At 50.1% G+C, this 23,953-nt stretch overlaps 2 protein-coding genes and 1 long non-coding RNA gene across 15 annotated transcripts in view; all 3 read left to right on the top strand.

The window, feature by feature from the left end:
* The window catches only part of CCDC62 (coiled-coil domain containing 62), a 45,771-nt gene extending 37,459 nt beyond the window's left edge, over positions 1 to 8,312 (top strand). For 11 of the 12 annotated variants that reach the window (XM_086681565.1, XM_086681570.1, XM_086681564.1 and 8 more), the window contains 2 exons: positions 5,722 to 5,815; positions 6,809 to 7,534. In XM_086681565.1, the coding sequence (XP_086537691.1) occupies positions 5,722 to 5,775 (54 nt within the window). In that variant the 3' untranslated portion in view covers positions 5,776 to 5,815; positions 6,809 to 7,534. Of the gene's footprint in view, positions 1 to 5,721; positions 5,816 to 6,808; positions 7,535 to 8,181 lie in introns of those variants that run through there. The other variant, XR_015242193.1, reaches the window with a different exon arrangement.
* LOC147575272 (uncharacterized) lies at positions 3,588 to 5,006 on the top strand. The gene is made up of 2 exons (XR_015242692.1): positions 3,588 to 4,223; positions 4,460 to 5,006. It is a non-coding gene; the product is annotated as an uncharacterized LOC147575272 (long non-coding RNA).
* A 3,237-nt stretch (positions 8,313 to 11,549) lies between the features above and the next one.
* The window catches only part of HIP1R (huntingtin interacting protein 1 related), a 28,373-nt gene continuing 15,969 nt past the window's right edge, over positions 11,550 to 23,953 (top strand). The window contains exon 1 of one of the 2 annotated variants that reach the window (XM_086681558.1): positions 11,550 to 11,755. In XM_086681558.1, coding sequence (XP_086537684.1) covers positions 11,663 to 11,755 — 93 coding nt within the window. In that variant the 5' untranslated portion in view covers positions 11,550 to 11,662. The remainder of the gene's footprint in view (positions 11,756 to 23,953) is intronic. The other variant, XM_086681557.1, reaches the window with a different exon arrangement.

Below are 23,953 nucleotides of genomic sequence, written 5' to 3'. Positions count from 1 at the left end.
CAGAGCATGAACGGGGGAGGGACAGAGAGAGAGGGAGACACAGAATCTGAAACAGGCTCCAGGCTCTGAGCCAGCAGCCCAGAGCCCGACGCGGGGCTCGAACTCACGGACCGCGAGATCGTGACCTGGCTGAAGTCGGACGTTTAACCGACTGCGCCACCCAGGCGCCCCAAGAGTACATATATTTTAAAACATTTTTAATGTTTATTTTAATTTTTGAGAGGGAGAGAGAGACAGAGCATGAGCAGGGGAGGGGCAGAGAGAGACAGAGACAGAATCTGAAGCAGGCTCCAGGCTCCGAGCTGTCAGCACAGAGCCCGATGTGGGGCTTGAACCCACAAACCACGAAATCATGACCTGAGCCGAAGTCAGACGCTTAACTGACTGAGCCACCCAGGCACCCCAGTAGGACAGTTTTTATACAGTTATATAACTGTATACAGTTATATACAGGACAGTTTTTATACAGTGTATACAGTTTTATACACCCCAGTAGGACAGTTTTTATACAAGTCATTAAGAAATAGGTAAGTCCTGTAAGCAATATGGCACTTTTATCTTGAGAAAGACCTGAAGTTTGCGTGTGGAATTGGGTGTTGGGGAGGTGGCAGCTTATGATTCACTGGGATGAGGGAAGAAGGTACTTGGCTGGGAAGTTATAGCAGCAGATGTGGATGGGGTGGCTTTTAACACACACGGGGAAACTGGGGGAGGGCAGTGGATGTTTGAGGGGTGCAGGTGTGTGTCTGTATTCCGGCATGCCATGGCTCAGGCAACTGGGCACAATTTACCTAGCGTTTCTCGTGGACAAAATTGCAGGTAAATAAATGCAAACTTCACATTAGGCCCAAATTGCTCCCTAATATATCAGCTGTGTTGGAACAAACTCATGTTTTCAAAACAAGTGTTCGAGCAGAACTGTCTTTCAGTAAAATCTACCTGGCCGACTCCTAGTCATTCTCATGGCCTCAGGCTCCTAACCTCTTCTGTAGGGTTGTTGTTTTTTTTTTAAGTTTATTTATTTTGAGACAGAGAGAGAGAGTGAGTGAGCAGGCAAAGAGAGAAGGGGAGAGAGAGAGAGAAAGAGAGAGAATCCCAAGTAGGCTCCACACTGCCAGCATGGAGCCTGACGTGGGACTTGAACCCATGAACTGTGAGATCATGACCTGAGCCAAAACCAAGAGTTAGACGTTTAAGCAACTGAGCCACGCAGGTGCCCCTCTTCTGGAGGGTTTTATGTCAAATTCCTATCTAAGATATAATCGATAGCTCCCTCGCTTTTGTCCTCATAGCAGGGCTTTGTATGTATGTGTCCATATCTGTATCTCCATGAGAGCACAGGTCACAGTGCAGGATAGCAGATTACATACATGTCCTCCCCTCCTCTGTGAGCACCTTCGGGAGCCCCTCATACTCATTTGGGCATTCCTAGTTGTAGCACACACAGTACCTGCTAGAGGACGCTCAGTAAATAAATACCTGGAATGGACGTGATCAGAAAAAAGACAAAACAGGGGTGCGTGGGTGGCTCAGTCGGTCAAGCGTCTGACTTCGGCTCAGGTCATGATCTCACAGCTCATGAGTTCGAGCCCTGTGTCGACAGCTCAGAGCCTGGAGCCTGCTTCAGATTCTGTGTCCCCCTCTCTCTCTGCTCCTTCCCCACTTGTGCTGTCTCTCTCTCTCTCAAAAATAATAAATGTTAAAAAATTCAAAAAAAAGAAAAAGACAAAACAGTAACCTCAGCTAGAGAATGAAAAAAATGCTAAAGCCGCTTGAGGTTGGTGAAAACTTGGTTTAAGAGAATTTTGGAGCTAGAAAGACCTAGAAGAGGATGTAATCTCAACCTTTCATCTTACAGGTGAGGAAAAGTGATTAATTCTCTCACTTAACATTCCATAGCTAGAATCAGATAATTGTTTGGAATTAGTTGGAAAAAGTATTGCCTTCAGATGTAAAAAATTTTCTGGAAGATTATTAACTAATTCTGGAAACATTGAAAAAACAATGTAATTCACAGAAATATACTTGGCAACATGCTTTACAAATTCCGTCCCTCTGGTCCTTGGAACTGGATAGTTATAGAAAAAAGCAAATGATTTGTAAAAATTCTTTTTTTTTTTAAATTAATTTTAGAGAATGTGTGAGCGGGGGAGAGGGCAGAGGGACAGAGAAAGAGAGAATCTTTTAAGTTTATTGATTTTGAGAGAGAGAGAGAGGCAGAGAGAGAATCCCAAGTGGGCTCTGAGCTGGCAGCTTGGAGCCCGACTCAGAGCTCAACCCCATGACCTGAGTGGAAATCAAGAGTCGGATGCCCAACTGACTGAGCCACCCAGGCTCCCCAATTTGTAAAAAGTCTTAATTTTTGCAATAAGGAAGCAGGGTAAAATTCTGAGCAGCCTGTCTGCGTCACCATTTTTGGGCATCTGTTGCAGAGAACAAGGGTCTTATTTCAAAGCCTTTTTCTCAAACACATTCTTAGACATTTCTGGGGGAGCACAAAGTGATTCAAACCTTGTGTCAGGGAACTTGGCACCATTTACTCAAACTTGCAGAACTGAGCCTTTGACACAGTAGTGTTGCTTTGGGAATCTCTCCTACCAGTACATCCACATGTGTGTAAAGTGGCCTATGTACAAGTTTTACATTGCAGCACTACTTTTTTTTTTTTTTTTAAAGTTCATTTATCTTGGGGCGCCTGGGTGGCTCAGTCGGTTGAGCGTCCAACCTCGGCTCAGGTCATGATCTCACGGTCCGTGAGTTCGAGCCCCGCGGCGGGCTCTGTGCCAACAGCTCGGAGCCTGGAGTCTGCTTCAGATTCTGTGTCTCCCTCTCTCTGCCCCTCCCCCGCTCATGCTCTGTCTCTCTCTGTCTCAAGAATAAATAAACATTAAAATAAAAAAAAAATTTAAAGTTCATTTATCTTGAGAGAGAGAGTGCACACAAGCAGGAGAGGGGCAAGGAAAGAGGGAGAGAGAGAGAATTCCAAGCAGGCTCTGCACTGTCGGCACAGAGCCTGGCACGGAGCCCCCCTCGGGGCTCGAACCCGTGCAGCGTGAGATCACGACCTGAGCCGAAATGGAGAGTTGGACATTTAACCGACTGAGCCACCCAGACACCCCTGCAGCATTGCTTTGTAATAGCAAAAGTTTGGAAACAATTCCGAGTGTCCAGCAAAAAGGAACTCAGGGAGTAGCGATGGTGTGTCCACACTGGAATATTGCTTAGCCATAAAACAGAGTGAGGAAGAGCTCAGATGTGGACATACTTATGGGATATATTATTAAGTGAAAAGAAGCAAGATACTGAAAGGCTCATATGTTATTCTTCGCATGTACCCAAAGGGATGGGGATAAGAATATATACTATTTTGGGGGCGCCTGGGTGGCTCAGTTGAGCATCCGACTCTTGGTTCAGCATAGGTCACGATCTCATGGTTCATGAGTTCGAGCCCTGGGGCAGGCTCTGGGCTGGCAGTATGGAACCTGCTTGCGATTCTCTCTCTGCCCCTCCCTTGCCCACGTGTGCGCTCTGTCTCTCCCTCTCTCAAAAATAAATAAACATTAAAAAAAGAATATATATTCTTTTTATCGTATTTGAATGTGTATTAACTATTTTTTATATTTATTTATTTATTTATTTATTTATTTATTTATTTATTTATTTTTGAGACAGAGAGAGACAGAGCATGAACAGGGGAGGAGCAGAGAGAGAGAGGGAAACACAGAATCCAAAGCAGGCTCCAGGCTCTGAGCTGTCAGCACAGAGCCCGACGCGGGGCTCGAACTCACGGACCGTGAGATCGTGGCCTGAGCCGAAGTCAGATGCTCAACCGACTGAGCCACCCAGGGGCCCCTATTAACTATTTTTTAAAGCCCCAATGATTTAAAGAGAGAGAAAAGAAAGAGTAAAACACGGCATAGCTGACCACATCACCTTGCCCCACAGCCGGCTTCCTACTTAGTTGAGGGGTGGAAACAGGGAGGGACTCAGCCTGAAACTGAATTTGGACTTGTGACGAGCACAGGGGACCCGACATCCTCATTGCTAGCTCGAGACTGTCGGTCCTGTCGGGGTTCTTGACCTGTTTTCGTGGCAGGCTGGGAAAGCCTACAGCTCCCTTGCAGAAGAATGTTTTTAAAGGAATGAAATAAAATACATCAGATGGTAGAATACATAGGAAGGCTGTTTGAGCAGAGAGGAAGTGGGATGATTAAAGCCCGGAGGTCTGATGGGGCACCTGGGTGGCTCAGTCGGTTGAGTGTCCGACTTCAGCTCAGGTCATGATCTCGCGGTCTGTGAGTTCGAGCCCCGCGTCGGGCTCTGTGGTGGCAGCTCAGAGCCTGGAGCCTGCTTTCGATTCTGTGTCTCCCTCTCTCTCTGCCCCTCCCCTGCTCATGCTGTCTCTGTCAAAAATAAATAAGCATTAAAAAAAAATTTTTAAAAAAAATAAAGCCCGGAGGTCTGGGAGCGCTGAGAAGAGCCTCAGCCTGGCTCAAATGCGGGCCCCCTGGGGAGGAGGAAGAGGCTGAGGAGGCAGGCTTTCCCTGCACCCTGAAGTCCACCAGCTGTGTCTACCGCTGTCTTTCCAGGTATCATCCTTCTCTTTCCTTCTTTTTCGCCTTTTTAAAAATTGATCTCCCAGGGGCGCCTGGGTGGCTCAGTCGATCAAGCATCCAACTCGATTTCGGTTCTGGTTCAGGAGATAGAGCCCCGCATCGGGCTCTGCACTGACGTGAAGCCTGCTTAGGATTCTCTTTCTCTTCTGTCTCTGCCCCTCTCCCACTCATGTGCACATGCTCTCTTTCTCTCTCTCAAAATAAACAAGGGGCACCTGGATGGCTCAGTCAGTTAAGCATCTGACTTCGGCTCAGGTCAGGATCTCACAGTCCGTGAGTTCGAGCCCCGCGTCGGGCTCTGTGCTGACAGCTCAGAGCCTGGAGCCTGCTTCGGATCCTGTGTCTCCCTCTCTCTCTGCCCCTCCCCTGCTCATGCTCTGTCTCTCTCTCTCTCAGAAATGAATAAACATTAAAAATAAATACATAAAGGGGCGCCTGGGTGGCGCAGTCGGTTGAGCGTCCGACTTCAGCCAGGTCACGATCTCGCGGTCCGTGAGTTCGAGCCCCGCGTCAGGCTCTGGGCTGATGGCTCAGAGCCTGGAGCCTGTTTCCGATTCTGTGTCTCCCTTTCTCTCCGCCCCTTCCCCGTTCATGCTCTGTCTCTCTCTGTCCCAAAAATAAATAAAAACGTTGAAAAAATAAATAAATACATAAATAATAAACATTAAAAAAAAAATCTCCAGAACACCTAACAATGCTAACTAACCAAGCCCTCAGTAAGTACTTATAATTAACAGTGGCACTTACAATTGTCGATTCTTATTGATGACCCTTGTCATCATTAGGGGCTCATGACATAGTCCATATTAAGGCTGACAAAGAGACAGTTATATCTGGGTATTAGCTGATTGCCAGAGTTTAAGGCATAACATACATGGTAAAGCAAACAGAGCCTTCCAACTAGGCAATTAGAGACGAAAGGGCCCCACACATGAATAGGAAATCAGTACCTCTTTGCTGGATGGATGCTTGTTGTTTGAAATTACTTCATTGTATTTCATTAATTCCTTAGGTCTTTTAAAGGCATTTCTGCTATATTTGTGTATTGTCTTAAGTACTGTCCAGTTTTTCTCTCCTGGGTACTAATTTAGAAGTTGTTTTATAGAACTTAGAAGTCTCAGAAGAGTCAGCTCAAAAAAATACCCTCCTTACTAACTGAAGAAAACAAAAGTCAACTTCAGTATTCACCGTGGTCAGAGGTAAGTCACTTTTGTTTATCTCCCTTTATATCTCAATTGATATTTAATAAGTAACTTGGGAACGTTGATAATGTAGAGTCAAGGCCATGCATTTGTTTGACCTGTAATCCTTTCTCTTGTTTGACCTATTTGTACATACCTTCTAAATTTAATCAGTAAAATGTCAGTTATTTGTATGAGAAATGCAGATCAAAAAGTTCTTGTTCTCAATACCTAGAATTTTAAATATGAGGAAACGAATACAGATATCTTTCAAAATCAGAATCTAAATTAACATTTCAGCCTTTCATCTGGATATCTGTCCGGAAAGAAATCTTTTCATAGGGTTTCAATTTTATAAAAACGTTCATTGACTGGAGCACCTAGCTGGCTCAGGCCATGGAGTGTACATTCGTGATCTCGGGGTTGTGAGTTCGAGCCGCATGTTGGGTGTAGAGACGACTTAAAAATAAAATCTTCAGGGGTGCCTGGGTGGCTCAGTCAGTTAAGTGTCCAACTCTTGGTTTCACGCAGGTCATGATCTCATGGTTCATGAGTCCCAGCGCCTCATCAGGGTGCAGAGTCTGCTTGGGATTGTCTGTCTCTCAAAATAAATAAATAAACAAAAAAATAAATAAAAAGAAAAAATCTTGGGAAAAAAGGCTAATTGGTGTAGTTTGCACTTTCTTGATTTGTTTCCTTCTGTTAAACCTACATTTCATATGCAAAGTTTCTTCAGCATCCAGTCTGAGAAGTTAAAAGACATAATCATTTCAGATGCTTTCAGTGTAAGCAAGAACTCTGTGAAAGCAGTCAACGCAGGTAGCTATTCCCTGTCTCCTGTTCTCTTTCTCTCTCTTTGCTGAGAAGCTGTAAGACTTGTATTTTGCACGACCTTAGGTAGACAAAAATCAGGATGTACATAGTTAATTTTTCAGAGACTGTGAATTAGAACACACTGCCCACCGCTCTCCTTGGCTTGATTTTATTCACTCTGTTGTTTCCTTCCTGCAGAAGCCGATTTTCCAACTTTGGAAGGCAGGAAGCAGACATCAATACCTAATGCTTAACCTTGAAAACAAAAAGAGGATTGTAATCCTTTGTAAGCAACACTTAATACCAAAGGGAAGCAGAAACTGAAAGTTAGTTTTTCAACATCTGTATTTTATTGCTTTTCAAGTTGACCGTTTTCATGTTGAAGAAATATTGTTTTATGTGTAAGCAATTAGACCTTATTGTGTATTGTCTGTATACACAATTATGTATATTATGCTCACAGAGAAAAAGACTTCTCTGTAAAGATGCAGACTAGAATTAAGTACTAGAGAAGCTCTTTAAAAGTGTGAACATCAAATCGAGAACCCCTGCATATAAAGTGCTATTTTCACTCTCTGATTTTTAAAAAACCTGTGCATGCATTTAAACTACAACCAACAGCTTATCAGAGACAGTTGTAAATATATGAGAAATAGTCTCCTCCTCTTTCGTGGCTTTTGCTCTGGACTTCGCTGTGTAAAATGGACATAAAATGATATGACAGAACATATTTTTAACTGGAAAGTATCTCATCAGTTACTGACAATCGAGGCCCGTCTGTCCCCGACCTGAACAGAGCCCCATCGTGTCTGGGTCTGTAGTAAGTCCCATCTACTCATACAAACAAAGGCTCGCTGGAAGATCAAGTTTTATACGCGTTTTTTTTTTCTTTATCAGTAAAGACTAAAAACACTTCCCTTTTAACTTGTAATTTAATTTTTTAAAGAATATACTAATGTGCATTTCTATCCCTTCTAAAGAAGAGAATCGATCAGCTTCAGCCAATAAAAAATATTTTTAATAAGAAAAATAACTCTCTTGGGTTTCTTTTTTTTTTTTTTTTTTTTCAACGTTTATTTATTTTTGGGACAGAGAGAGACAGAGCATGAATGGGGGAGGGGGCAGAGAGAGAGGGAGACACAGAATCGGAAACAGGCTCCAGGCTCCGAGCCGTCAGCCCAGAGCCCGACGCGGGGCTCGAACTCACGGACCGCGAGATCGTGACCTGGCTGAAGTCGGACGCTTAACCGACTGAGCCACCCAGGCGCCCCACTCTTGGGTTTCTTTGTATTATACAGGAGTGAAATAAGGAAGGGTAGTCGCTTAAAACCCAGCCTGGCCAGTGAATTTCCTCGGGAGTGGGAATGTAGTTTTCTTAAGCATTGCAGTTACCAAGGTTCCGTTGTGCTGTATAAATGCCCCTTTGTTGAAAGGTTTCAGTGCTACTTCAGAGATGATTTTCGTGAGAGTGGAGGAGCCACCCCACGTAGCCTTTTTAATTAGGGTGCTGAAAAGAGAAATTGGGTGAGGTTCTGCCGAAGTTCTTTATAAATGCTTGCTTTCTCCTGCAGGCATGGCCGGCCGGTCTGTGCAGAGCGAGTCTGAGAAAGGTACAGTTGATTCTGAGCTGTTGGAAACCTAAAATGTCCCCGGGGAGGCTGATTTCCAGCCTGAGAAACAAAATATGAAAATTTCTCCTTCTCTTAGCGCTAGGTTCGTGGCTACACGTCACTTGCCCAGTGAAAAGAGAAAGAGAACACTGGCGAGATGCTAGTAAGTAGGAAGATTTCAGGGAACTATAGAATTTGAAGAAAAAACAAAGTCAAAACTTATTCTGTGGCTAAATGTACTTGAGCTCCTAGAGTTATAATATCTACAGTTCCTATCTTACCCCACCACATTATTGTGAATTACAGCACATATAACCCCAAAATGGGAAATCTTAATATTATCATCTACTTCTCTGTCTCAACCTAAGTTACTTAGATATGTGAGCAGTTTCTGTTAGGGAGACTCAGCCTCAGTATGTTTGAAAGAGTTGTGAGATCAAACCAGATTTGAGCATCCTGATTTTGTCATCAACATTCTATCATCTTAAGAGGAGGCAAATAAATGGTAATACAGTTTGCCTGCCAGAAGTTATCTCAGCCTTCTATCAGAAGAGACTGGTGTGGGGGCCCCTGGGTGGCTAGTGGGTTAAGCATCCAGCTCTTGAATTTAAGTCATGATCTCTCACAGCTTGTGAGTTCGAGCCACACATTGGGGGGGTCTGTGCTGACGGCGTGGAGCCTGCTTGGGATTCTCTTTCTCCCTCCCTCTCTGCCCCTCTGCCACTCGTGCTTGCTCTGGCTCTCTCTCAAAAATAAATAAAAATCTGAAAAAAGAAAAAGAGACTGGTGTAAGGGTACTTTTAGAATTTGTGGGCAGATCTAAACAAAAATAGAAATACCCCAAAAGAAAGTCTGATTCAAGATAATATGTAAACACTAATAACAGTTTTACCTAAAAAGTTGTAGTAGAAAAGCATGGAATTGAGAGGCTCCGTGGGGGGGGTAAGGTTGGTCCAGACTAAGAAACCAGACACATTAATCACAGCAGGCAAGGTAGGTTAAAAACCAGAGTGGTCTTTGAGAGGAGTTTATCAAATGAGGAGGGCACATTAATCAGTCCTGTAAAGGATGATTTCTGGGTTCTCAGCCAAATGCACACTTAGGACATCTAACAAAACAAAATATTTGAGCACACAGTAAACACTGCTTTGCTGGCCGCTGGGGAGACAACAGTGAGCAAAGCAGACTGAATCCTTGTTTACAATGGAGGAGACAGACCTTAATTAATCACAAATAGGTCATAAAAACTGGTAAGTGCTATTAAATAAAGCTTTGAGCTACTGTGACAGCATATATCAGGGACACATGTTAAGGGCGGAGGCTTCAGTTCTTACCTGAACTAAGAGTTGAAAGATAAGTAGATGCTAGCCAGCAAACAGGAAGAGGAAGAACATTCCTGACCATGGTAACAGCATGTGCAAAGGCCCTGAGGTGGAAAGGAGCGTGATGCATTTTCAGACCTGATGAACTAGGATGGTGCAAGACGAAGCTGGACCGAGAGGCTGGGGCCAGATCAGACACACGTGTCATTGAGGCAGTGTGGGGATTACAGCCTCGTCATTTCAGTAAGCCCAATGATGTAATCTCTAGTGTTCATCTTCCTGGGGCTTCCTTGAAATGAGGTCTCATACATATCCCAAATCCTTTGCCTTTGTAATAGCCTCCAGAAAGCATTACACAGCCCTGGAGCCACAGCAAAATGGCACCCTCATGCCGATGACAAGGAGAATTTCAGCCAACCAGTGACAGGGGCCAGTACTAGAACCAGATCTGCTGCCTGAAGGTGTTACCCGAGATGCACTTCAACAAATTCAGAGTGGGGAAGCTTCTATCCTTGTGTCCCAGGCTGCTCGTTTTAGAAAATTAAGCCATATGTTGAAGCGTACCAAATTATGGGGGGTTATTCAACTCACCTTTTCAGCCCTTGATTTCACACACATTTATTGGACATCGCTAATGTGCCGGGCACTCTGCTGAGGTTATCAAGTGGAGTCAGATGGGTGGTCCTTGCCCTCCAGGAGCTCAAAAGCTTCCACACAGGCAGACAAATTATAATTCATTAGAGATATTTTAGGAAAGTGCTCTTGGATCCCAGTAACAAACCATTCTTAAAAAGAGAGGTAGCTGGTTGCTGATGTTACGCAACTGTGGCAGATGTTTCCAGACCCAGGGGGGTTGCTGTCTGTTTGAAAGAAGATGCTGTGTTAAGTAGGAAGTTCACAGGATAACTTGATCTTGTTCAATGTGGAAAACGGAGTGTGAGAAACAGCTGGTCTGGAGCCAGCACGCCCCTTTGCTGTGGTCTTTATCAGACCACAGCTGTTGACTAGAGTGCTGGGGATTGAAAACGAAATAGTGCGTGTAAAGGATTTAGCTCAATGCCTGGCAAATAATAAGCATTTGATAAATATTAGCCGTTGTTATTTTGGTGAAGACGCTGTTCAGGGATTGGAATTGGGTAAAAGCACGGTTAATTCCTCTCTGGTGGAGTCAGAGGAGAGAGCCTTGTCACACACAGTTTTAAGTGCCCCGTATCAGCTGTGGGGCAGGCAGAGAGCCATCGGTGAAGTTACAGAAAGGGAGACCACCTTCGGGGTTCTGTAGGCATCACTCTCCGGCTTCAAGGGGAGTCCTGTATCGGGTGACTTCACACCTACATTCTGAGAGCAAAACTGAGGACAGCAGAAACAAAATGACCATCTGATAAGCATACAGTTGGGAGAACTGTGGGGTTTATGTTTTGTTTTTGTTTTGTTTTTTTTTTTACTTCAGTCTTGTGACCGATCATTTAAAAAGCAAACAAATAACAACAGGGTTTTTTAAAGTCTCACACGACCTCCGGTGGCATGCCCTTTGATGGCCCCGCGCTGTGCTGTGTTCAGATCCGTCCGCAGGCTGTCCCAGCCCTGCCTGTCCTCTTCCCCTTGCAGTTCCTCGGCTCTGGCAAGGTGTCCGATGCGGAGCCTGCAATCTCCGAAGATTCATCCCACAGCCCCGCGTTGAGATGCACAGAGAGGGAGAGCTTACTTGTGTGCATTCTGACACATAAATTAATATAAGACTAAAAAGGGGGAAAAATGCCTAGTTGTGCTTCCGTTGGTCAGATTCGTTGAGGCCAAGTTTTCTCCAGTGAGCCAGATCCTGCTCCGGTGTAGACGGGACTTACTAAGTGCGGAGCGGAGGTTGCGGGGAAGGGACTCGACCCAGGGGGGTAGGCTGAGGTGTGGAGGGGCTGGGGGGGGGCGGGGCGGGGGGGCCTTGGCCTGGGCTCCGCCTGGCGAGGGGGCGGGGCCGGGGCGGGGCCGGGGGCGGGGCGCAGGGGCGGGGCGGCCGGGCGCCGTGCGGCGGCCTCGCGGTGCCTAGGCTGGGGCGGGCGGCGGTGACGCGCTCAGTCGCGCGGAGCGGGAGCCGGGCCGGGAGCGCGGGCGGCGACGGCGGCAGGATGAACAGCATCAAGAGCGTGCCGGCGCGGGTGCTGAGCCGCAGGCCGGGCCACAGCCTGGAGGCCGAGCGCGAGCAGTTCGACAAGACCCAGGCGAGCGTCGGGGCCGCGGGCGGGGGGGTGGGTGGGTGCCCTTTTCCCCGTCCCCTCGCGCGCGCCCCTCAGGGCCTGGCCGGGCTCGGGCTGCCCCCGCCACCTTGCACCCCAGCCTCCCCCCCCCCCCCCCCCCCCGAGCCGCCCTGCGCGCAGGTGAACCGGAAGCGCGCGCCGGCGCCGGGGCCGAGAGGACCGGGGCGCAAGAGGCCGCCTGGGGACTGAGGTGGTTGGGGGGGGGGGGGGGGCGGGAGCGCCGGGAGGCCCGGGAAGCGAGGTGGCGGGCGACCCGGGCGGAGGGGGGCCGGCGGACCCGGGGAGCAAGGTGGCGGGCGACCCAGGTGCGGGGCGGGGGAGGATGCGGCGGTGAGCCAGGTGGGGTCAGGTGTGCCCGGGCCTTGGTGCGCCTCCCGGCGGGGCCTGCCTGGATTTTGCGCCCTGGTCGTGCCGCCCCTCCCCAGCGGGCTCCTGCCACCCTCTTCCAGGCCGCGGGAAAAAGCCCCCAGCTCGGGGAGGCAGAGCATTTCCTTGAAGGAAACTCCCAGTTTCCTCCTCGCCCGAGCTGTTTTCCAGGGCCGCACAATATCTTATTATATGTCGGGCGAAAAGTTTCACGTATGTAGCCAGACTTGTTTGCCTGAGCGCTGGCCCACATATAAATAGGTTCACACCCCCTTATTAAATACCGGCGCCTGACAGACAGAAACTTCCTAGGGCTCCCTTCCTGCACTTCCCACGCGCCTATCCTGGGAAGGTTATTTTCAAAATTCAGCAATGGCGCGGGTGTGTGTTTGTACATGTGTTCCCGCTGAGAACACAAAACGCAGTCGCTGCTGTGCTTCTGGCTTTCTGTTCCTTTTTATTTTACAAATACTGAGGTGGTGTTCTGCCTGGGGGAGGGGAGAGCACACTTATTTGCCAGAATAAGTCAACCAAGACTGAAATGGCAGAGAAATTTTACTTTAGAAATAAAGGAAGCCGAAGGGACCCCTCCTGACCCTGTCTGAAGCGGTGTGGTGACATTTGTGGCTGCTGTAGCAAGTTCCTTCCCACCTGTCCCTGCCCATAGCAGTGACTTCCGCAGTTGCTTTCAAATCAAGTTTATCTACATGCAGTCTACAACAGCTTTCATTTTGCAATAAGGAAAACTCAGGGGGACCGTCCAACCTTTGTGCTTATGATTAACAATGAAAACGATAATAAAATTTGGGGACACCAAGGCTTTATGAAAGCCGTTCCATTAGCTGGAACCCGCCTGCCCCCAAATTATTAATTTATCCTTGTGATCATCATCTGGCCTCTTTTCATCGGGGGCAGCCCATCATAAAAACAGATGTGGCATTTAATTTAAAGTCATTAATACGTAATTAATTGTGTCAGGAGCATGTGCAAGGACGGAGAGGAAAATTTAATTGGCAGATAGAATCTGGCGTTTGTCAGAAGCTTTATTTACGCACTGATTTTTAGATTTTTCTCCCCATGCTTTTGAGGAGGTATAAGGAGGTCTGACTGCTTCATAGAAGAGATGGAATTTAAAGGGCCAGTTTCACTAATCTTACCCTTTAAGTTATAAATCAAGGGCAACTTAAAAAAAATTTTTTTTTAATGTTTATTTATTTTTGAGAGAGAGCATGAATGGGGGAGGGAGAGAGAGAGAGGGAGGCACAGAATCCGAAGCAGGCTCCAGGCTCCGAGTTGTCAGCACAGAGCCCAATGCGGGGCTCGAATCCACAAACTGTGAAATCATGACCTGAGCCAGAGTCAGCCGCTTAACCGACTGAGCCACCCAGGCGTCCCAAGGGCAACCTTCTTTAATGTCAAAGAGAAAGAATCTCTGATACCGGTCCATACATTTTAGTGGTTGGTTCGATAAACAAGAAAGTGTTTTGTTTTGTTTTCGCTAGTTGGGTTTTTTTTCTTAGGAGCTGAGAGGGTTACTTAATAATAAATAAGTTTGTAATGGCCGAATCTGATAGGATTTACCCTTTCCTGATCTTTTTTTTCCTGGAAAGATCGAGTTTGGGTTCAGCGTCTAGGTTTGCTGGTCTTCAGAGTGACTTATTGAGGGATGTAGGATAAAGGTTTTTTGCATGGTTAATATTTAATTAGCTCGGTCCCAGAAATATCTCGTGAGCTGCCAGCCGGCCCCATTGGCGGAAAGGACCCAGAAAGCTGAGGTTGCTGCTTACATGTCTCCTCGTGGACAGAAAATAGCACATGCAGTTCACGGACTCACCTTCCCTTTGGAATACACTGCCTCTGTCTTCCTGTTGACCACAGGGCCTTGTGTTCCGGGGGAGCACTTTAGCTTGCTTGGAATTTGTCGTTACCATCTGTCAGCCTCACCTTTGTTCTTGGACTCCTGGATCAGGAGTAGGAAAAATGCTTCCATATTAGTTTTCCTGACAGGCCACACCCTGTTTTGCACAACAGGGTCCCTTCCCTGCCCCAGTCAGGAGTGTTAGAGCAGTCATGCTTCCTTTGTGTGGCTGGTGCTTGTGATCGTTGCCTGGTGTGTGTGTGTGTGTGTGTGTGTGTGTGTGTGTGTGTGTGTGTGTGTGTGTGTGTGTGTATGAATGATCCCAGGGGAGCATCCAGAAAGCTGGTCGATTCTTCCCCACGACTTTAGCCCTCTTGGTGATAAAACCCCTTTTCAAAATGGAGACGACGTTGTAGTAATGGCTTTTCGTTGTTGTAACGTTCTCAGTACAGAGTACTGTATGCCTGCACTCCGAACCTGAAAATAGCCTGTGGCGTTACAAAGGTGGCATGTCATGGAAAGCACTGACAGACGGTATCCCTGGGCAAGCTGCTTAACTCTTGAATCTGTCTCCTCATCTGTATGGAGATAATTCCACCTGTCTGCTATGGCTGTGTTAAGGTATAAAGAAACACTGTGGTAGGCCGCCCCTCGAAGGTGGCCACATCCTAATTCCTGGAAGCCGTGAATCTGTTACAGTACTTGGTGAGAAAATGCTCATCAGCTGACCTTAAAATAGGCTCACTAGCCTGGGTTTAGCCAGGTGGGCCCAGAGCCTTTAAAGGTGGGAGAGGGAGGCAGGAGAGGAGGTGGCAGGGAGGGTCTGCAGAGAGGAGTACTGGCTGGCTTTGAGATGGAAGAAGGGGCCCCTAGCCGAGGACGGTGGGTGTCTTGGAGAAGCTGGAGAAGGCGAGGAGTGGAGTCGCGTACAGAGCCTCCAGAAAGAAATACAGCACCGCTGGCACCTTGATCTTAGCTCCAGAAGACCTGTTTTGGGCTTCTGGCCTTCGGAACTGTAAGGTGATAAACATTTGTGTTGTTTGAAGGCACTGAGTTTGTGGCGATTTGTTACAGCGGTTAACAGGCTGCTAATACACCCAGAATGCAAAACGCATGGGGCAGTGCTCTGCAAATAGCCAGCTGTCTTCCTCCCTTCCCCACCCCTCCCCCCAAAAAAAAGATTTAACATTTGAGAACTAGTTCAGAACTTCCACTAGAGAGGAAACCTGTCTTTGAGGCGTATCATGGATGAGGACTCAGCAGATAGGAAATGCTAAACTCCAGATTTGCTTATTCCTTGTCTGTGAGTCCCTGTGCTGCTCTGTGGCTAAAGCCTCTGCAAGATCGCTGAGGTCAGGACAGCGAGGGGCCACCCTGCTCAGTGAGCCAAGCCTGGTGGGGGAGTGTTAAGTGGGGGGCTAAGACTATCCCGGTGCTGGGGATTTTCTAGTTGTGAGGGCAGTGTGTGGGGGGAAAGCAGGCAGAAAACAGTTCTTAGGGCCTGTCTTCCAGGTCAGTGACCCATCCCCTCAGCAGCTCCCAGGGGAATCGAAATCTTGTGAAGAGTAACGTTTTTGACCTTCAGGACTCGTGGGCCCTGGATCATGTTAGAGCAGCGGCGCCCAGTAGCAACAGAACACGAATCTCACATGTCATGTTAGATTTCCTTTAGCCACGTTGGAAAGTAAACGGAAACAGGTGAAATTCATCTTAATCGTGTATTTTATTTAACCCGATGTATCCAAAATGGAACCGTTTCACAGTGTAATCACTGTAAGACTTATGAATGGGATATTTTACATTCTTTTCCTCTTTTTTTTTTTTTTAAATGTTTTACTATTTTTGAGACTTCGAGAGACAGCACAAGCAGGGGAGGGGCAGAGAGAGAGGGAGACACAGAGTCTGAAGCAGGTTCCAGGCTCTCAGCTGTCAGTACAGAGCCCAACGTGGGGCTGGAACTCACGAACTGTGAGATCATGACCTGAGCCAAAGTTGGATGCTTAACCGACTGAGCCACCCAGGCGCCCCTCCTTCTTTTTTTTTTTTAATTTAAAATTTATTTATATTTGAGACAGAGCAAGAGAGAGGCATGCACGACAGGGGAGGAGCAGAGAGAGAGAATCCCAAGCAAGGCTCGGAGCACCCAGCCCAGAGCCCAATGTGGGGCTTGAACTCATGAACTGTGAGATCGTGATCTGAGCCGAAATCATGAGTCAGATGCTCAACTGTGACTGAGCCACCCAGGCGCTCACCCCTCTTCTAAATCTTCCTTCTAAGTCTTCAAAATCTGTTGTGTGTTGGACACAGCACATCAGTTTGGGCTCACAACTTCAGGTGCTCAGTTAACCACACATGGCCAGAGACCACCTGTTAGGGCTGCCCAGTGTTAGAGTCACTTGGGGGTGTCTTTAAAATGTCAGTATGAAAGTGCTGGATAAGCCCCAGGCATTGGTCTTTTTCTTTTTCTTTTTTTAAAGTCCCCTAACCAGGAATTCTTTAGAGTCTCCTTCTTTTTTTTAATTAAAAAAAATTTTTTTTTAATGTTTATCCATTTTTGAGAGTGAGACAGAGTGTGAGTGGGGGAGGGGCAGAGAGAGACCAACAGAATCCGAAGCAGGCTCCAGGCTCTGGGTGGTCATCACAGAGCCTGATGTGGGGCTGGAACCCACAAACCATGAGATCATGACCTGAGCCGAAGTCGGATGCTTAACCCACTGAGCCACCCAGGCTCCCAGAATCTCCTTCTTTAGAATCTCCACTTGAGTTGGAGTTTGAGGGCCGTTCCCAAATACGCAATATTGTTTCCGACTCCCATACTGCACAAGTTGGTCTCTCTGCCCTGACTTCCTGTCCTACGTGTGCCCATCACCCCCTCTGTGGAGTTTCCTCTGACTGGCAGGCAGTTAAGCACATACACTTTCGTGTCTTTTTTTTTTTTTTTTTTTTTTTTTTTTTTTTTTTTTTTATTTATTTTTGGGACAGAGTGAAACAGAGCATGAACGGGGGAGGGGCAGAGAGAGAGGGAGACACAGCATCGGAAACAGGCTCCAGGCTCTGAGCCATCAGCCCAGAGCCCGACGCGGGGCTCGAACTCACGGACCGCGAGATCGTGACCTGGCTGAAGTCGGACGCCCAACCGACTGCGCCACCCAGGCGCCCCTTTCGTGTCTTTTTTTATTCCTTATGAACGCTGTGGTATTTAACATTTTTTTTTAATGTTTATTTATTTTTGAGAGAAAGAGTGCAAGTGGGGGAAGGGCAGAGAGTGTGGGAGACAGAATCCGAAGCAGGCTCCAGGCTCTGAGCTATCAGCGCAGAGCCTGATGTGGGGCTTGAACCCACAAGCTGGGAGATCATGACCTGAGCCTAAGGTGGGCACTTAACCGACCAAGCCACCCAGGTGCCCCTCTTTTTTTTTTTTTTTTGTAAAGTTTATTTATTTATTTTTAGAGAGAGAGAGGGAGGGGCAGAGAGAGAGAATCCCAAGCAGGCTCCATACTGTCAGTGCAGAGCCTGTAGCGGGGCTTGAACTCACGAGCCAGGAGACCATGACCTGAGCCAAAACCAAGAGGCGGACACTTAACCGACTGAGCCACCCAGGCGCCCCTAAACACTGGTATTCTAACGCTCTCTAAGTCACTAACCCCTTTTTGGGCCTCATTTAAATGTTTACCAAAAAAATGTCCCCTGGCCTGTGAATTTGGGAAGGAGTCTAAACCATGTGGGGGACAGCCAGGACTCTCCCATTTCGGTCCCCCCACCGTCGTGGGGGGCATGAGGTGCCCACATGTGGGCACAGGGCCTGGCATCTGGTGCAGACAGATTGAATGGCTGAAGAACGGAGGTGAGCCAAGGCATTCTGAAAAGGAGGGAAAGAGACAGGCACACAGCCCACCTAGGGTGCCGCCCCCTCGCCAGAGTCCCGAGTCAGCTGGGGTGGGTCATGGGTGGTGAGCTATGCCCTTCCTGCCACGTGCACAGCTGTCTCACACCAACATGCCCTCCCCTTGGTGATGCTCAGGTAGGCAGCTGACTTCCTGACTCCCTGGGCTGCCAGAATCCTCCAGAATCTCCCTGTGCTCTCGGGGTGTCATGTGACCTGTTGGTCCAAGTTGAGGTGGGGATGGGGCTGCTGGTCCTTCCCTTTCCCCTTCCTCTTGTTGATGGCCATTTGTCCCCGTGGCACGTTGGTGAGGACCATTGACTGTGTGGCTTATGCCTGGTGCCCTGGGGTGTGCCACAGGGAGGCAAAGACCACCCGTGTCCTCTCCTGGAGCTTTTGTCTCCGTGTAGGAGGTGGGAGAAGTGCGAGGAGGACAGGTGTGCTTTGGCAGAGCGGTTCAGAGCAGGACTTCCCTGCAGAATGGAGATAGAATCCTGCACACGTCCCAGGGCGGCTGGGGGCACTTGGGACTTCACAGTGCAGGACTGCCTGGTGCAGAGGAAATGCCGTGTGGTAGCGGTTTTGCTGTAGAGAAAAGCAGAAATAAAACCCAGTGTCCCTGTAGGGTTCTGTCCCTGGGCCCCTAGTGTAGCCGTCTGTAAAGGGGGAGCGAGGGCTGTTGGGAAGAGAGGCCGATCTGCTGCAGGGGTGGGCGGACACGGGAAGGTGGGGAACAGCGTCTTCCTGGGAGAATGAGCCTGCAAGTGCCCACACTCCAGAAGCACTTCCCCTTCTCCGGGAGGAGGCCCCGAGGTTGGGGGGAGCCAGCACCTTGCCCCCAGGCCAGCATCCCAGCCTGCCCCAGGCCGGACCCGTTTGTGAATGAAACCCAACTGGGCACTGGTTTGCTCAGTCCCGCGGCTGCTGCGGTGGAAACTCGGGAGTCGGAGCCGGTTTGGCCGAGGGTCAGGGAAACCCAGTCTGTTAACCTGAGATGCTTGGCGCAAAGAGTGGAGATGCCTTTGCCAGCCGGGCTGCGCTGCTGGCCTTCCTCCTCCCTTGATCTCAGGGCGGACTCAAATATGCCCTCGTTGGTGAAGCCGTCAGCCGCTTAACCCCCCTGCACAAGCCTTGCTATGCTCCCCCGGTTCTCCTGACCTAAACGCCGTCTCCCTGTCCCCCTGTCCCCCTGTCCGTGGCTGCTGTGAGGGTGGGCGTGCGTTCCGGTCCACGGGAGCAGGGATCGCATTGCTTTCCCCTCTGAGCCCCTGAGTACTACCTGCTGAACCCCGAGATCCTCAGGCAGGACCTGTTGGCTCCTCCTCCGTCCTAGCGCTGAGGAGACACGCTTGCTGTGTGTGGCTGAACCGAGGCCAAGGGGCCAGCAGGTCTCCCTTCTTTGATGCTGTCACTTGGTGAGACCTAAGCCACCCAAGGCACTCACCACAGGGAAGGACTGAGCCCGTGGAGAAAAGTTGAGTCCAGGCAGGATTTTGTTTCCTCTGGTTGAAATAAACACACTCCTCAAACTGTAGTGGGTTCGCCTGCCAGGGGGTGGTGACTCAGCCCCCTGGCTTGTGGGACAGACAGGTCTGTGGAGTGATATCACGAGGGCCCGAGGAAGGAAGCCGCCCAGGCTGGCTCCCTGTCCATTCAGAAGCAGCCTACGGAGGCGGGACTCGAGGCTACGTCATCCTCCTCTTTGCCTGTCACCTGCAGGACCCTGGGGAGAAGTGGCGTTGGTCCAGCTGCCACTTGTTAGCTGCGTCCCAGTGACAGGGAAGCTCCTGCCGGCCGTCAGGAGGGGTAGGTGTCAACAGGGCCCTGCAGTTTCATAAACTGGGTGATCGCAGGGCCAGGACTGAGCGGGGACTGGGGCATGTGAATGACGAGAGATGCCAGTTGAGCGGTTGAAGGAATCAGGGTAGGACAGTGTTGCGTCACTGACTTCCCATCTGCCAGAATTAGCAAGCTGCCGGGCGCCTCCCTGCTCTGCATGTGACCACATCCCAGCGCCGCCCCAGCTGCAGAAGTCCTGTGTTTGCGTGCGGCAGTGGCCTTTGAGATGGCCTTTGAGAAGGCAAACGCTCTTGAGTGAGGTCTCGAGGTCTTGCTGTCCTTCAAACAACTCTTCGGAGAGCAACCCACCTCTCTGCCTGTCCCCGTGCCTTGGCTCTTTGAAGGACGTTTTTGTGCCCCACTGAGTGCCTCTGTGAAGTGTCGTGATAACGGCACAAGGAGGCTTGAGTCTGATTCATTTCAGGACCGATTTTAAGAATAGAAATTGTTTTATAGTTGCTTTTACTACTTAACTAGAGGTTAAATTATTAGCTGGAGAAAGACACTCACTCGCTGCCTTGAATTTAACCAGAAAGTACATGTGAAAGAGCTTTTGTTCATTCAAGTGTTCACTCTGACTCATCCAATAAAGATTTATTGACCGCCAGGCACGGGTTTGGGGACTGGAGATACAGCAGGGAGCGGGACTCACAGAGTCCCTTGTGCCGTGGACATCTGTTTGGGGGTCAGAGGTAAAAGCTGAGACTAAGTGGTAAACAAGACGGTTTCGGGTAATAAATGTCCTCGGGGAAGTAAATGGGAGGCTGCTCTCCGGAGAGGATGGTTGGGGAAGATCCTCCGGGAAGAAGCATTTTAGTGGAGAGCTGGGTGAGGGGAGATGCCCCTGGAGGCTGGGACCTGTTTGGCCCTGTGAGGAAGAAAAGGGGGAAGTGCGTGGCTGCGACAAAGCAAGGTGTTCGGACAGGCTTTGTGCATGTTTGCATCCTAGAAGACCCAGGGGTTTTCATTCCCGCTTCCCAGATGGGGAAGCCTCCGTCTGGAAAGGGAAAGTTTCCGAAGCGAAGGCTCCCCAGTGAGATGGGATGATGTGAGTGTGTGTGCGGGCCGGGGTGCAGCAGCATCACCGGTGGGGCCGGTGAGAAGACCTGTCTTTGTCCCCAGGCGCGGGGTCTCCTGGCGAAGGGGTCTTTAGGATGTCTGACCTCACAGAGGACAGCCAGGGCTGCGTCCTCTGCAGCCACTTAGCCCCTTGCTGAGCGAGGGCTGGGGGTTTGCAGAACAGGGTAACTGGGGGCGCCTGGGTGGCTCAGTCGGTTGGGTGTCCGACTTCGGCTCAGGTCACGATCTCACTGTTTGTGAGTTCCAGCCCTGCATCCGGCTCTGTGCTGACAGCTCGGAGCCTGGAGCCTGCTTCGGGTTCTGCGTCTCCCTACCTCTCTGCCCCTCCTCTGCTCATGCTGTCTCTCTCTCTCAAAAAATAAATAATAAAAAAAAATTTTAAAACAATCATAGTGTAACTGACGTTGGTGAATGTCGGGCTGAGGAGCTGTGGCTCTGTGAGCTGCCCACACTCTTGCTCTGTCCTCAGTGACTCTCCTCCCCACTACCCTCCTTGGCTGTGTGGCTCTCCCCAAACTTCCTGGGGTCCCCTTTGCTCTTTGTGAAGCCCCACAGCTGATGGGGCAGGGACTGGGTTGCTGTGAGCAGCTACTGAGTGGGGTTTCCAGGTTTGGTCCTCTGGCTTCATTGACCACATCCACGCCTCAAGGCCCTGCTTCCGTCTGGAGTCCACACCAGGTACCGAGCCTCTCAGGTACCACCTGCTGTGGCTCCGGTCCTGGCCTGGCCACCTCGAGGGTTTCCTCTTTCCCGAACCAGCACCTGCTGGGATGTTTCCTGGTGCGTGTCCCTGCCAGTTGCTCATCCAGGGACGGGCGCCATTGGCCACTCTCTCCGGCCTGGTCCTTGGATTGCGTCCCCAGGCTTCGCTTGTCCTGGCTGCAGGACAGAAGTTGCCCTGGGAGGGAGCCAGAGTAAGCAGAGATGAAGGTCAGAGCCCAGAGTCAGATGCCCTTGCTCACAGGAGTGGGGAGCCATGGGGAGCCCGGAGCTTCTCGGTGCCGCCCCGATGCTTGAACGAATCCCTGATCCAGAGTGTGTGTTCTGACTTGGAGTCGGGCCAGGTCCTCCCTGAGCGGTAGTGGCCAGGGGGTGCAGGGTTCCTGTGGCGGGACAAAGAAGGACGTCTGTTGACGCACTGCTTCCTTGGCTCAGCCTCCCTCCTCCAGGACCCAGTGGTGGAGTGGTGGCCGAGAGGACAGTTTCCAGAGCCGGGCGGGCAGCCTGGGTCTAGTCCTGCAAATTCTCTCTCCGTGTGAATGAGGGAGGGAGGGTTGTGTGAGGGTCAAGTCAATATGCAAAGCACTTAGAACAGTGCCTGGCAGGGCAAAAGCACTTGGTCGACGTTTCATTATTGTGACCTTGGGCAAGTGATTACCTTCTTTAAGTCTCGATTTTCCTCATCTGCCTCCTCCTAGGTTACTTAGGAGATTAAATGAGGTAATACTGGTAAAGTGCTCAGCACGCAGCTTGGCCCATGGCCGAACTTGATAAAAATCGTTTTATTATTAAGTTAGCCTAGTTTGCTGTCGTTGCGGCATGGAATACACCTTTTACCAGCTTCCCGGTGAAAGCGAGTTTGCTTCTGTCTCCAGAGCATGCCGGAGCCGTCCCATCCCTTAGCCTGTACCCGCCTTGTACCCGCCTCTGCCCCTCGGAAGGTCCAGCCGCTCACCATCCAAACACTGGGTGGAGCAAGTGGAGGGTTGCAGGCGAGGTGGCTGCCCAGGGCCTCGAGTGTGGACTTGTTGGCTTTTTCCAGCACAGAAAGGGCAGCAGTGGCCTGAATGCCCGTAAAACCGTTCGCTGTCTCCTGCTCCCCGGTCTAAGAAACCTGTCTCTGCAGACCGTCCAGCTCCCACCAAAGTCCCCCTGAGCATTTCTGGGGTCTCACGGCTGCCCCGGAACTCCCCACTGTTGTTCTTGTCCTGATTTCCTGCAGTGGGAGAACCACTCCCTGGCCCCCCCATCCCAACCACTGAAAGGTCAAGGGAACTGTTCCCTCTTTTCCCCGGGAGTCAGATAAGCAAACAGATCCCCAGACAGTCACCACCTGTCCTCCCTCCCACCCCAGGACCCTTCTCTCCAGCTCTGGGTTTTCCACCCAGGCATCGGGGCCTCTGATCAATCCATTCCACTCCAAGCTGTTTCTCTCCATGGCAATTGATCCCGCCAGCCGTGAGGGATTAAATTTGCTGTTGTCAGAGCTGCCGGGGTAGTTCTGGCCTAGGTGGCTGTACCAGCGCCAGAAGAAGCCTATTTTTCAGGCCGGCAGGCTGGAGAGAACCCACATGGCAGTGCTGGGTTCCCCTCTGAATTTCCCCCCAGCCACCTGGCAGGCTATTGTGAGGATACCCCGCTGTGTGGAGCCGCCTTGAGACTGTAAACCCTAGAAGCTGAGCTGTGTCGCAGTCGCCCCGCGTAGATTCCGACGCTACGGAGAAGAACCCTGAAGCTCTTCCCACCCCTGCAGCCCACTCAGGACCGGCCAGGGAGGCAGACGGGGTCCCCGGAGCCTGACATCCCCTCCCGGGACGAGGCTTGGCTGCTGTGCCTGGTAGGAAAAGCGAGGCCCTGTGAAGTGTGCACAGACTCCCTCTGTGTGAATACTGTGCCTCCTTGTGAGGCTTCCCGACCCACACATCTGCTGCCCTGCACACAACGGGGCCGTGTTCCCACCCCGGGAGGGACCCTGCTTCTGCCGCCAGCACTGGGAGGGCGGGTGGGGGAGAGAGGAGGAGCCTGATGGCCAGATCCTGCCGTGTACCCAAGACACCACATCTCATCGGGGCTCCCGCTTTGGGAGATCTTCCATGTGCCGGCCACCATCGAGGGGCTGGGGGTAGCCGGAGAGGCAGAAACACTTCCCTCATGGTGTTCACCTTCAGATAATAGACAAATAAGGAAGACATCCTTGTCAGGGGGTGCTGAGTAGCTGAGTACATGGAAAAGCGTTAATCAGGGGAGACACATAGGGTGGCAGCAGGAATGGGACTGGTGAGCAGAGACCCAAAAGGGGTGGGGGTGGGGGTGGTCTTTCGAGGGGTCCAGTGCCCAGCAGTGAGTGGGTGCTCAGTATACATTTGGACCGTCGGTGAAGTACAGGTTGTGTTGAGTGACCCAGGGGACGACTGGG

The sequence above is a fragment of the Puma concolor genome, chromosome D3 (assembly GCF_028749965.1).
Source record: "Puma concolor isolate L17-30 chromosome D3, mPumCon1.1.hap2, whole genome shotgun sequence".
Classification (NCBI taxonomy): domain Eukaryota; kingdom Metazoa; phylum Chordata; class Mammalia; order Carnivora; family Felidae; genus Puma; species Puma concolor.
This window is presented reverse-complemented; position numbering and strand designations above follow the sequence as displayed.